Below are 12,521 nucleotides of genomic sequence, written 5' to 3'. Positions count from 1 at the left end.
AAGCTTTTGGATCAAATGCCTTCAAAGGCAGAGTAATGATTAAATTGCCTAGGATTATACAATGAATTTTTCTAATTACAAACTTTTTTCCTCACCAAGAGAAAAATCTTCTCAATTATTATACTATCACAATTAAGCTTTCTAGCATGAAAATAGTTTATGCTTAAGGCATCCTTTTTTTTTAGGATTTTGCAAGGCAAATGGGGTTAAGTGGCTTGCCCAATGCCACACAGCTAGGTAATTATTAATTGTCTGAGGCTGGATTTGAACTCAGGTCCTCCTGGCCCCAGGGCTGGTGCTCTATCCACTGTGTCACCTAGCCGCCCCTTAAGGCATCCTTTTAAGAGACCATTCTCACACTCAAAAAAAAAAAAAAAATGAATTTTCACCTTGCAGTCATGCAATAAATATTCCTTAAGCACCCTCTAGACACAGTGCTAAACTTGCAGACTAACAATCTGCTATTCTATCATGAGTAGTATAATAAATGATCTTCAACTGGAAAATATACAACTCTCACCCCCATAACCCTTTTGTAGTTGGATTTTTTTATCTCATTAACATAAATAATTCCCAGTGAGAAAACTTTCTAATACTGAACAGCAACTGTAATGCAACTTATAGTCTTAGAGAGTTGCTTCTGGCACTGAGAGACAGGTCAAGCAACTTTCTCAGGGGTCACAGAGCCAGTATTGTCAGAAGCAAGTCTTGTACCTAAATCTTTGACTTTAAAATAATCTATCTATGGATTGAATCACACTGCTTCCATTCTTTTTTTCCCCCCCAAATAAGGACACCAAGGCCTACAGAAGTGAAGTGATTTGTTCCATGTCATGAAATAAATGATAACTCAGTCAAGACTAGAGCCCAGTCGGCTGACTTCTAGGTCTAATGCTCTTTCAACTAGCCCACTACTACTGCATATTCAGACCAGTGTTGAACAGCTGCACAAAGCCTCACCATAGCAGCGTTGTGTTCCTCCAGAGCTGTGGCTTTGATCACCTTCCGTAGGAGTCGTCTGTTCCGGAGAGCATGCTGCTGCCTCTTGAAGCGCTCATATAGTAACTGGTTGTGCAGTAACAGCAATTGGTTTCGAAGGGTGTGAATCTCATCTGAGGGTGGAGAGCCTAAACCAGGAGTTAAAGGTAGGGAATAAATGCTCAAGCCCCTCCTCTGAACATTTCAATCTTGAGCTAACCATGAAGATTTGGTATATTTTACTGTAAGGGAAGCTAAGGGAACAAATTATAAAAAAACTAATCACATAATCTTTGGAAATAACCCGCTAGCTACATAGAGTCAGCCAATTCACTGGCTTAAGAAGTAAGTCTTGACTGTTTATCAAGTACCTATGTCTTCTCTCTTAAAAAGACTAGTTGGACAAAAACAGACTACTCTTTTGAGGCTTTTTTTTTTGCCAATTTAGATCACAGCTACAAATTTAATATTCCTAGTCTATTTATCCAGATATTCCATTAGTGTATGGAATTTTTCCATTTATTCCATCAAAATTCTCCTTCTAACTTCTTTCTCCAAGGAAACCTGCAGTGAATATCTGCTATAATCCATCAATTTTCCTAATGACTGAATTAGTGGCACTTACCACATTTCAAAAACAGCAAAGGCCTGCTTTGCAGTACTACAGGAAATCACTGCAGGTCTAATGACTATAGCTTAAGGAGTAGAGTGATCACCTTCCTACAATGTACTTCTGGGACAGAACAAGCATATAGAAATATCAGGGGGCCTCTGAACTAGTTATTTTTAGTCCGGGTTCAAAACAAAGTAAGTTTACCTCCAAAGTGGGTCCAATCGACAGACTTACTGGGCAAAGACAACCTACAAAGAAAGATTTTACTCAAGTGATTATTTAGATTGAAAACTAAGATTCCTGGAACTTTAATAACTCTGAAGTTCTCCGTTCCCCTTTATTTGAACCATTTCTGCTAAAGATTTCCCAATCATAACATTTAACTCATTTTTATTTTTAGAAACTGCCTTATCAAAAGTAAAAGAAGAGCCTCTTGAGACACTGTAATCCTTACTGCTCATGAACAGGTATCCCATTAGAGAGATTACTTTTAATTACTGTTCCTATAGTCCTAATTCTAAGCACCTCTCAGGGTAAACATCACAACCTGTTTTTCAAATGTCACTAGCCAAAGGATGATCAAACATATTAAAAGCAATAGATTCAAGACAAAGAATTAAAATCACCATTCAATTAAGTCTAAAGCAATGAGTATATAATTTATTAGGTTTATCAGACCTAAAGAAGACCTGTCTAGAAAAGACAGGCTTGATTTTATTTTATACTCTATAACAAATTCCAGTTCACAAAGTCAACTAAGCTCCTCCAAATTTTTATCTACTTTCTGTCCCTCCTTACTCAAGTAGAAAAATCCCAACCAAGACAACAAAAGGGGGTTTAGAAACAAGTTCAAGTTACTTACTTGTTCAGCTCCTTTGTATGCACATCTGCTCCCTGTTGTATTAGCCTATCCAGTACCTCCACTGGGGAAGTGGACGGCATATAATCTTCCTCTATATTTCCTTTCACTTTCTTTAAGAGCTCTTCAGTCTTTTTGCTGACAAAATGGTAAGCAGTCTTTGGCAATGCCATCTCAAAAAGGTGATCATAGGGGGGAGGCTGTCCACTTCCAAAACCTACTTTTCTCTGAGATGGAATTTTGCAAGGGCTAGGTGTGAAGATGTTTGTCTCCAATGACGTCTGGTTTTCCCTGTTACTAGCAGGGCTTTCGTTGGCACACCCACAGGGTCGATCTATAGGTGTAAAGGCTTGCTTTGGTGTGTCAGGCCCAAGTTTGTCCAGAGAAGAAGTTAGAGGTTCAGTGCTCACACTGGGACCTTGAGTGTTAGATGCTGAATGGGACTTTCTCTGAGAACATGAGAGACTGTCTCGATAGAAAGGAGAGTCAAATCCTCCTCTAGGCACCACAGGCTCAGTATCTGCTGTAGTGATCTCAGAAAGCTCCTTTGATATTGCAGCTAAAAGGAAAAGAATGAAGAAGAAAAACCAGAGAGTTCAATGATTGTGAGATAGACTTCAGAGTATATACTACAATTTAACAGTATTTATGTCTGGCTCAAGATGGAAGATTAGTATCAATTTACCTTGTAGTAGACCTGAAATAAAGCTTTTTTCTAAGAAAAATTAAATGGCTATGTACACTGATATTAATACAGTTTTTATGGCAAAATAAGGCTATTTAATTTTATAATTCAATGCTAGTTGACAAAAGAGTTCCTTATGTATTACCTTCTTCCTTATCTTTTTCAACACTATCTTCTTCAGAGTCTAGACCACCTAAAAACCCTGGAAGATCACTTAAAGTGACAGAACCCTTATTGTCAGATGTTTCTTCTAAAGAAAAAATGGACAAATTAGTTTATAAAGATAACAACATTGACAGCATAAGCCTACCCCCCCACACACACCCCGCAACTGAGGATTTTCAGTATGTATCCCACTTGTTTAAGAAAGCTAGAAAATACTCACTCTGGAGATAATCTCTCCAGAGTTTCCCCTGAACATTGCTATGAATTTTAAAAATGATCTAGTTTCACTGTTTTCAAAATTAGTGATTCAACACTAAATGAAATAAACTAAGATTAAGTTTTTAAGAGAGATAAAATAAAAGGCATCTATCTACATAGCTCTGTTCATTAAACTAATTAAAACATTAGTTTTATAAAGTACTTGAAAAAAACTGATGCTAAACAAGTTAGATCGGACTTCTATTAACTAAGTATGGTAACCAAGGTACCTAAAAATGCAATGTTGTGAATTATTTCAATATTTCATTTGTCTTTCTCTTGGCCCATCCCTAATACCCATCTTTTAACCTTTAGAATTATGCTTCTGAAGAATATGATTTGACTCAACAGAGGGAAGATAGAGTGTAAAATCTACCACTGCTGAATAATAAATTTTACCTAATCCTCTATCATTAGAAAGATGTTGTTGTCTGTGGAGACATGGTCTCACAGAATCCAGTCTGTCCTCCTAAAAAAAAAAAAAAAAAAAGGACATTCTCAACAGAGAATAAGTTTATGTATACATTCACTGATGTTTTAAAAGAAGAATCCATAATTACACCATATAATTAGGCAGAGAATTTAAAGATTCGCCCAGCTACCTTAACTCAAACCTGACAAAATATCAGGCCAAAGTCAAATTTGGTATAATTAGGCTTTATAAAATCAAGTTAAAAGCAATTCCTCATGATTAGGCAGGAAAAAAAGATGGCAGCTAGGCAAGCCTGGCATTTACCTTCTTGGGGGGCATGACTATAGCCTGAGGGGGTGAAATGTGCACGTAGTCATCTGAATGGCAGGGAGGAGGAGGGGAAGTTGCTGGTGTTCCCAAAGGAGTTCCTTTCCCACCTGATCAAAAGATAAGCATGGAAAAGATATGAATCCTTTGCTAAATTACTTATGTGAACTTCTAATTATTTGTAGCTTCAACTATTACCCCACAGTTAAACTTTTATAATTCAATTCTTCTTTTGGGAATGCCTGTCAGCAGTCTTCATATTTGGGAGATCAGTTTACATGCTTTGAAATTCCCAGTAGCTTGCTTTACCAATGTCTAGAGATTCACTTCTCAAATCTTTAGCAAAGCTAGGTATAAGAGATATTTATAAAGTTAACTTTCATTAACCTATAAAAATAAAAAACTGGTCTCAGATATACATACCAGAAGTACCAAAGACTTTGCTATAAGGGTGTGACAACTCAGGTGGGACATTTCCAGGTGAAGTTGGAGGAGTGGTCATACCACAGACTGAAGAAGGGCTCCATATAGTAACCTAGAAAGTTAGTGACAGTAGATAACTACAATGAACAAATAGCAAATCTGAAGGTATTACATGCCTATCGCTGTTTATTACCACAGGAAATCACTGCAGGTATGTGCCTTCTAATAGCATCAGGTAACTTTGACATGAACAAGACAGAGTTGTTAAAATTCAAAAGACACTAAACTAACTCAATCAAAGTAACACTTATTTGGTCGATTTTTTTTTTTTGGCAAAACTAACAAAAGGGGCAAAAAAAAATTAGATATTTATGCCATGGATCTTTATGAATAATTTCTGGTCTCAGTGAAATAATCTATTTATGCAATAAATTTCTAATCCAATTGAGCCAGTTTCAACACAAAGAAAGATAGAGAATAGGCACCATACTTGTGACGGCTCAGCTGACAGCCGTGTAGATGAGGAACTCAGAACCTGAGGTAGCTGCCCTGGCGTGTTTAACAACGCCAGCCGAGGAGTGGAATAAGGGGTAGAAGTAGCACTCCCTAAAATGAAAGACATACATAGGATTAATAACTGGTTTTGGATCATTTTAATTGAACATGGTTCTCTTAAATCATCCAATTCTTTCTATTGCCTCATTAGAGATAAAGGGCTAATATTTTCTGCCCAACATTTAACAGGTTCTGGAAATAGATTTTATAAAAAGAACTTAGTGGTATTCAATTCAGCTATTCTTCAGAATTCTTTATTATGAGTTTAATGTGGATGGCAGTTTTATTTAATGCTATGGTAGAAATTTATGGTTTAATACAGGTATTAATCCAACTATCAGGTACACTTAATTCTATAAGCCAAGTAGATCCTTCTTTATTGTGCATAACAAAAGTGTTTGGAAACTAGATATTCCTTTTGAGCAGTAACAAAACTGTTTTTTACATTCTGAGTATTAAATTTTCATTATAGTAAAAGATATTATTCTTGAGTCTGATGACATCACTGATAGTTGATCATATAGGAATCAAAATAGAAGACTTTAAATTATAAACTATAAATCCATTAATTTGGGATTAAGTAAAGGAAGTAAGGAAATCAGTTTAAATTAGAAAGTTTTGAGAAGAATGCCCAAGTCTTTAATTACTCTTGTCCCAGAGAAAAAATGAAATCACCAGAAGGAATAGTGTTTTTTTTAAAGAAAAAAAGCTTTAAAGAAGATAAATCCTAGAGTTCTCTCTTTTTACCGTAGCTATTCTGTGTATCAACATAAGGGCTGATGGTGGCATCAGTTGGACGATGATAAAAGCGAGCTGAGTTCTGCTGAGACACAGAATAGCCATCTTCATATGAGGCTTCGGTGGGGTCCAGAGAAATTTTGGCACATTCTATGACAACATCATGAGTTTCTAATCTCTTCCACCTGTAACAGGGAATTGAAAGTCATGAAATACAAGTTTAAACCAACTTGGATTTGGAAGCATATTAAGAGCTACATATTTGCTCTGCAAATCTGACTCTAGCACAAAAAGAACTATATTAAGCCAATTTCAGTTTCAAATGCCTAGCCACATATATGAAGTATAGTTTTAAAAAGCACTGGGCAACTAGGTGGCACAGTGGATATTACCTAGCTGTGTGGCCTTGGGCAAGCCACTTACTCTCATTTGCCTTGCAAAATCCTAAAACAAACAAACAAACAAAAACCATGCTCCATTTGATAAGAGTGTACCATAGAAGACTGTTTCTCAAAGAAGCAAACAGGGAGACTCAGAATCTCCAAAGCACCAATACCTTGTGTCAAATACCTTATATAAAAGCCTGAAGCTTCTCCCCACAATTCATCAATTTAGTGCGGAAAATATTGATCCACACTACTCTTTTCCATTTTTTAAAAATGTATTTTCTACCTTTTCATTTTCCAAATAATAAGCCCTTTTTGGGAATAAAAATTTTCTTTCTAACGTTCCAAAATTCTGGGAGGATAACAAAATAATAACATCCACTAATTAAAAGAAAAAGACCATGCCACACATAATCCAAAAGATTTTATTCCTAGGAAAAAAACTCTTGATAGCTAAAGTACTATTTAAAATGTTTGCTGTTAAGCAGCTTAAGTTTCCAGTACCTGCGTGGGTCCAGTTCATGGTCCTTGGATCCAGTCACTAATTCTGGATGAATTCGAACATGTTCCATCATTGGCTAAAAGGGAAAAAAAAAGATTAAAAATGTTGATGCTTTCATTTAAAAAAAAGTTTTAACTTTTTCTAGCCAATTCAAGGAGAGTCTGCAGGTATAGAAAACTCAGACTCCTCTTTATGAAATAAAATCAACATACTTCTTTTCAAAAGTCTCTCATTTGAGTAGAATGCATCACAGCTACAGATCAAAACTACATAAAATTTATTTTAACTAAATAGACTGGACACAGGTGGTACAGTGAATAAAGTGCCAGGATTTGAGGGAGAAAGACTCATCTTCAGGAGCTCAAATCCAGCCTCAAACATTTACTAGTTGTATGACCCTGGACAAGTCAAGTAATGTTCTTTTCCTGCAGTGTCTCATATGTAAAAATGAACTGGATAAGGAAATGGCAAACCATTTCAGTATTTTTGTCAAATAATCCCCAAAAATGTGGTCATGAAGAGTAGGATGTAACTAAAACAACTGAACAACAACATAAAAGACCAGTAAACCATGCTTTACCTTTACCACTTCTTCAAAGGTCTCCAAATTTTCCTTCATGCTGTAGTGAGAACGTAGAAAGGAGACAAAGTTGCAAGGGTACATTCCATAAAGGCGATGAAAGAGAGCATAAACACTGGCATGAAGATGGACGAGATAAATCTCTGTCACATGACCTAAAGAAATTAGACTCTTTAGAAAGTGCCAATAGTGAGGCATATGAGAAAAAGCAGAAAATATACACATTGGCCAGAAAATTTTGCAGAACCAGGAATTCTGGCTGAAAAGCATCAAGCTTAGTTAGAGGCATGAACCTAGAACAGACAAAAGTCTAAAAGGGACAAATTACAAAATAATGATTTCCAACTTCAAAAGAATATTCCACTAATTTTAAAAAAAAAGGCCTGGCATTATGTTAGTTGTTTTCTACATGTTTAGCTGTGGGAAAATATTCAAAAATGTTACATATTCTATCCCTGCAAAGCTAATATCTCATGCTGGGATTGACAGAAGACTAAGAATTTATCACATGCTTATAAGATTAGGAGTCACTTTGATGGAGTTATGCTACTTGCAAACAGAGAGAAAATTCTATACCTCTTGAAACCAGATCTCTAATTAGTCTGTAACATTTGTCCCTATTCTTTTTACATATACAAATAAAATTTCTTAGCATTAGAAGGCAAAGTTTTTTCCAAGAGTATCAGTAGGAAAGCACATCAAAAAGGCTCAGAGCTGGGTCTTCTATACAGTACAAAAATCTAGAGAAGTCTCAACTCCATTTTGTAATGCTTTAAGTTGTCAGTTGATCAGCAAGTATTTACTAAGTACCTACTATATGCCAAGCACTGTGCTAAGTGCTGGGTATAATCTCTGCTCTCAAGTTTGTCTATTTTACCTAGTTTAACTACTAAAAAAGTGAAATATCTTAGGCTATACCAGATTTCTTCTCTGAGACTGAAACATTCTGGTACAAGAATACTAAAATACAAGGGTCTCTCAGCTGCTCAACAGATGTGTATCTATAGCTAATTTCCAGGAACATATGTAAATCACTCAAATTGAGCTCATACCATAATAGTATTCTATTTACCTAGAATAACAAGGGGGGAAAAAAACCTCATATGCTCCACCTAGTGTCTGACATGGAATTCAACAAGAATCTTACCTGGGTTCTTCAGGCACCATGATGAAAGACGGCCAAAAATATCAAAGAAGTCATGAAGGTATTGTTTGCCTGACTGTGGAATCATTGGCAGCATGGTTATTAAGACTAAAACTCCTGTTGTGAGTATTACTACATCTGTATCAGTCTGCAGAGAGGAAAAGCCAAGTGAGAAGGGTGAAGACAACCTGCCAGAAACAAGATTAGCATCAGCACTACATACTACCTGATTAGAATCTAAATGAGTGAGCTTCATACTAAAAGATCATTCATTGCTAACTTCACAACTTTTCCTTAAGGATTTGGAGATAAACTAAAAAGAGTCAACATAAATAACTTTTAACAATTCTGTATTAATCAATCTTTAAAAAGTTCTTAGCATATACCTCAACATAGAATGAGTAGTAACAACATATAGCAAAATTTCATTTCCTAACCACTTAGAACCTATTTACAGCATTCAAATAAAAGCATAAAAAGCTACTTTCCATCAGAAGGTCTTTCTAATGTTAAATCAAAACTAGATTATATATTATTATCATGTTCTCAGGGTTATATATGTTAGATCCTAGTCAGAGACATCCTAAACTATGTAGTATTATTTTATTCTTTGATCACTGATGGTGGCAAAGGTTGCCATTTATAACCAAGTAATTCATCATTAAAGAAAAGAGTCAATATTTTTCTCTATTTAAAAGAATATTGAATTATAAGATTATCTAAGAAGAAACCAATTTAGAAAGACAAAAAAGTAAATCAGAAGAATAAGGCTACCTCTGAAAAAAGCTATGTTATCTCACATTGCCAAAAAACTCAAAGGAGAGTAGTGTTTAACTGAACTCACAAGAAAAAAAAAATTCAGATTGTCACTGGGTCTCAGATGAATTATGATTTAAGTTATATGCCAAGTCACTCTAGTTAAATATTCAAGAAACAATGTTAGGTAAGAGGATATCAATCAAGACTAAGGAATCTAACGATCTCTAGCATAATAAAGAATCCCAAATTACATTCTAAAATCTGTAACTTTTACTCATAAAAATCAGATATAGAGAGCCTAGAGATTCAGAGCTCAAAGATGATTTATTATCAACCCTTTATTTTACAGATAAAGAAATTGAGGACCAGAAAGATTAAGTGGAATATCCAAGGTCAATAAGCAATGACAAAGCCAGTATTCAAACCTAGATCCTCTGACTCCAAATTCATGGCTCCTTTCATTGTACTACAATGTTTCATATGAACTCTAAGTCTTCTATTACCAGAGAGGTATTAAAAAATATGATTTTCGACAGTAGTGTCTAGGCTAGAAAATGCTGCTTTGTATATTTTTAAAATATGTTGATATTCATTAAGTTATGATATTAACAAATGTGAAAGCCTGGATAATTAACCAAGTTCTGAATATAAAGTAAATACTTTTAGTAAGGTCTTTCAAACTATTTTATGGTTAGTCCAACAGAGCACCTAGATAAAATGCCATTCATTTTAACACAATATAAAAAAGATGGAGTAACCACCTAATTTTTAACAACTTCAGAAGTATACAGTTTAGAATCAAAACTGCTTGAAATTATAACCTTCTGAACAGAGATAACTAATAAGTTATATTGTACTTAGCTAAGAAAATTCAGGCATCAGACATTCATAGTATTCCAGGTATCATAAAATTCAATGAGTACAAGGCACCTGTTATACTATACTTGAACAAAACTGACGAATTTTAAACAGTATGACTTTAAAACTATCCTATTTTTACAGCACTTTATAATTTACAAAGTGCTTACTATATACTTTCATTTAAACTGAATAGTCCCAGATGTTGTCTTTATATTGAAGAAACTAAGGCTTACAAAGGTGAAGGGACTTGTTACACCAGTAACAAAACTAGGATGAAGATCCTAGGACTATGACTCCAAAGGCTACAATGCTTACAACTACATGCTATGATTATTAACTGGTTCCAAGTTATTCGGTATTTCAGAGACTAAGTTCATAGAACAAATCAGTCAAATCTTTAGAATGCCTACCTTGAGACACTTAAGCAAAGAAGGCAAGAGAGGCGCTTGAGAGAGCTTATGCTTCCATGGGGGTTGCAGTCTTATGACATGCCCCAGTAAGGAGAGGATAGGTAAACGAGTAGCAGCTTTGCCCACATATTCATTAATCTTGTCCATGAGGTGCTAAAAATGAGAAAATAAAGTTTACTTCATACATTCAGACAGGAATTAATAAATGTAACACTTTTGACTGAATCTTATTATCAGTCTTCAAGTTTTTAAATAATCATAATCTGCTTTTTTGAGGCAAAAAAATGAGGGAGAAAGCAAGAGAGTGAGAGAGCAAGAGAGAGCGCACAAAAGAGTAACGATTAAAAGTGGCTTTTCTTTGGCCTTCATTTTGGGGACCTATCTTAAATTTTAAACTCCAAACAAGCATCATAAACAAAAAGAAACAAACTAATATGACAAAATGTAAAATCTCTACAGTAAAAAAAGGACAAAAGTGGCATATTATTAGAATCCTTTAGAAAATATTAGTATTCTCACACTCCAAATCACAAAGTTTCAAGCTTTTCAAATACAGAAGTTTCTATATACTACCAACCAAGGAAAGGGGAAAATAGGTATTGATACAATAGAACCCTCCTTTGTTGTCCCTACAGGTTAACAGAATTTATAGGCTTTTCTTTCATAAGAGTCTATGCATGAAAGATGATGAAAATCTGAACTTAGAAACAGGAAATTTAAGATATGATTTATTCTTTACAAAAGAATCATTGAGATTCCTCCAAATAGAAAAGTCTTTAGTGCTTTTAGATAATTTTTGATTAATTTGCATTATAAAGATATTCCTACATGCAGTTATATTAATCATAAGTTCACCTGTGATAAGTCAAATATGAAATATTTAACGTACTGAAGGTAAGAATATTAAAAACAGTAAACATTTATATAGCACCTATTACATGGCAGGCCCTGTGCTAAGGCACTTTTCTATTATTATCCCATTTGATCTTCACAACAACCCAGGAAGGTAGATTCTATTATTATCACCTCTATTTTACAGTTGAGGTAAACAGAGGTTAAGTGACTTGCCCAGGGTCACACAACTGGTAAGCATCAGAGGCTGGATCTGAATTCAGGTCTTCCTGACTACAGGTCCAGCACTTCGTCAACTGTGCCACCTAAAAAATATAATTTCTACCATGAGTTATCAATAGGTTACCTTATCATGAGGCTCTTGCAACGAAGTCAGGATGCGCAATACCTGTTGAGAATTGGTTTCCAGATAATAATCCACCAGAGTGTTTACAAGCATAGGACCACGGTCTAAATAAATGGAAATAAGTTTAAATATGGCTTTCTTTCTTAAATATTTCAAATATACCTCACTATCTTTTCTTCCCACCAATATGAAATAAGCTTAATTCTGTATTTAAGTTTTATGAATAACTTTGTGGCAAATTATCATACAGAACTGTGTGGAAATTTATGCTACTTCAATTCAGATCATTTAAACCCAACCAATTTCTAGTTGTTGTTGTTGATGTTTTTTAAACTCTGACTTGATTAAATTGTTTGGCCCCATCCAAGTCATGAATTCTGAATCCATAAAGATCTTTGAATTGGCACTAAGGCATGAGTTTGGGGAAAAAACAAATACTATTTACCAGTACAAACAAACTGGCTACTTACCAGAATTGAGGTTCTCTTTAAAGACAGTTGTTATGTCATCTAACACACCCAGAGTCGAGGAATCCAGCATGGAGAGGAGCTCACTAATATTTGCTTGCTGTGCCATTATCTTATATGTATGTGCTCATGCTACTCTTGGTACAAACATTAAAATTTCCACAGGTTCTTCATTTGTGCCCCTACCAGACTGAGGAAAAA

At 35.0% G+C, this 12,521-nt stretch overlaps 1 protein-coding gene across 8 annotated transcripts in view; it reads right to left on the bottom strand.

Annotated features, from left to right (window-relative positions):
* Nucleotides 1–12,521, bottom strand: part of TSC1 (TSC complex subunit 1) — a 47,397-nt gene that overhangs the window by 17,119 nt on the left and 17,757 nt on the right. For 7 of the 8 annotated variants that reach the window (XM_074210826.1, XM_074210822.1, XM_074210821.1 and 4 more), the window contains 15 exons: nt 12,324–12,510; nt 11,854–11,957; nt 10,656–10,808; nt 8,629–8,773; nt 7,482–7,636; nt 6,904–6,977; nt 6,023–6,198; nt 5,211–5,326; nt 4,721–4,832; nt 4,295–4,407; nt 3,958–4,027; nt 3,281–3,385; nt 2,454–3,009; nt 1,796–1,839; nt 961–1,127 (listed from right to left, as the gene is read on the bottom strand). In XM_074210826.1, the coding sequence (XP_074066927.1) occupies nt 961–1,127; nt 1,796–1,839; nt 2,454–3,009; nt 3,281–3,385; nt 3,958–4,027; nt 4,295–4,407; nt 4,721–4,832; nt 5,211–5,326; nt 6,023–6,198; nt 6,904–6,977; nt 7,482–7,636; nt 8,629–8,773; nt 10,656–10,808; nt 11,854–11,957; nt 12,324–12,429 (2,196 nt within the window). In that variant the 5' untranslated portion in view covers nt 12,430–12,510. The remainder of the gene's footprint in view (nt 1–960; nt 1,128–1,795; nt 1,840–2,453; nt 3,010–3,280; nt 3,386–3,957; nt 4,028–4,294; nt 4,408–4,720; nt 4,833–5,210; nt 5,327–6,022; nt 6,199–6,903; nt 6,978–7,481; nt 7,637–8,628; nt 8,774–10,655; nt 10,809–11,853; nt 11,958–12,323; nt 12,511–12,521) is intronic. The other variant, XM_074210827.1, reaches the window with a different exon arrangement.

Source organism: Macrotis lagotis, chromosome 1 (genome assembly GCF_037893015.1).
Source record: "Macrotis lagotis isolate mMagLag1 chromosome 1, bilby.v1.9.chrom.fasta, whole genome shotgun sequence".
In the NCBI taxonomy this organism is placed as follows: Eukaryota; Metazoa; Chordata; class Mammalia; order Peramelemorphia; family Peramelidae; genus Macrotis; species Macrotis lagotis.
Note: the sequence above shows the minus strand (reverse complement) of the source record. Positions and strands in the feature narration are given on the sequence as shown.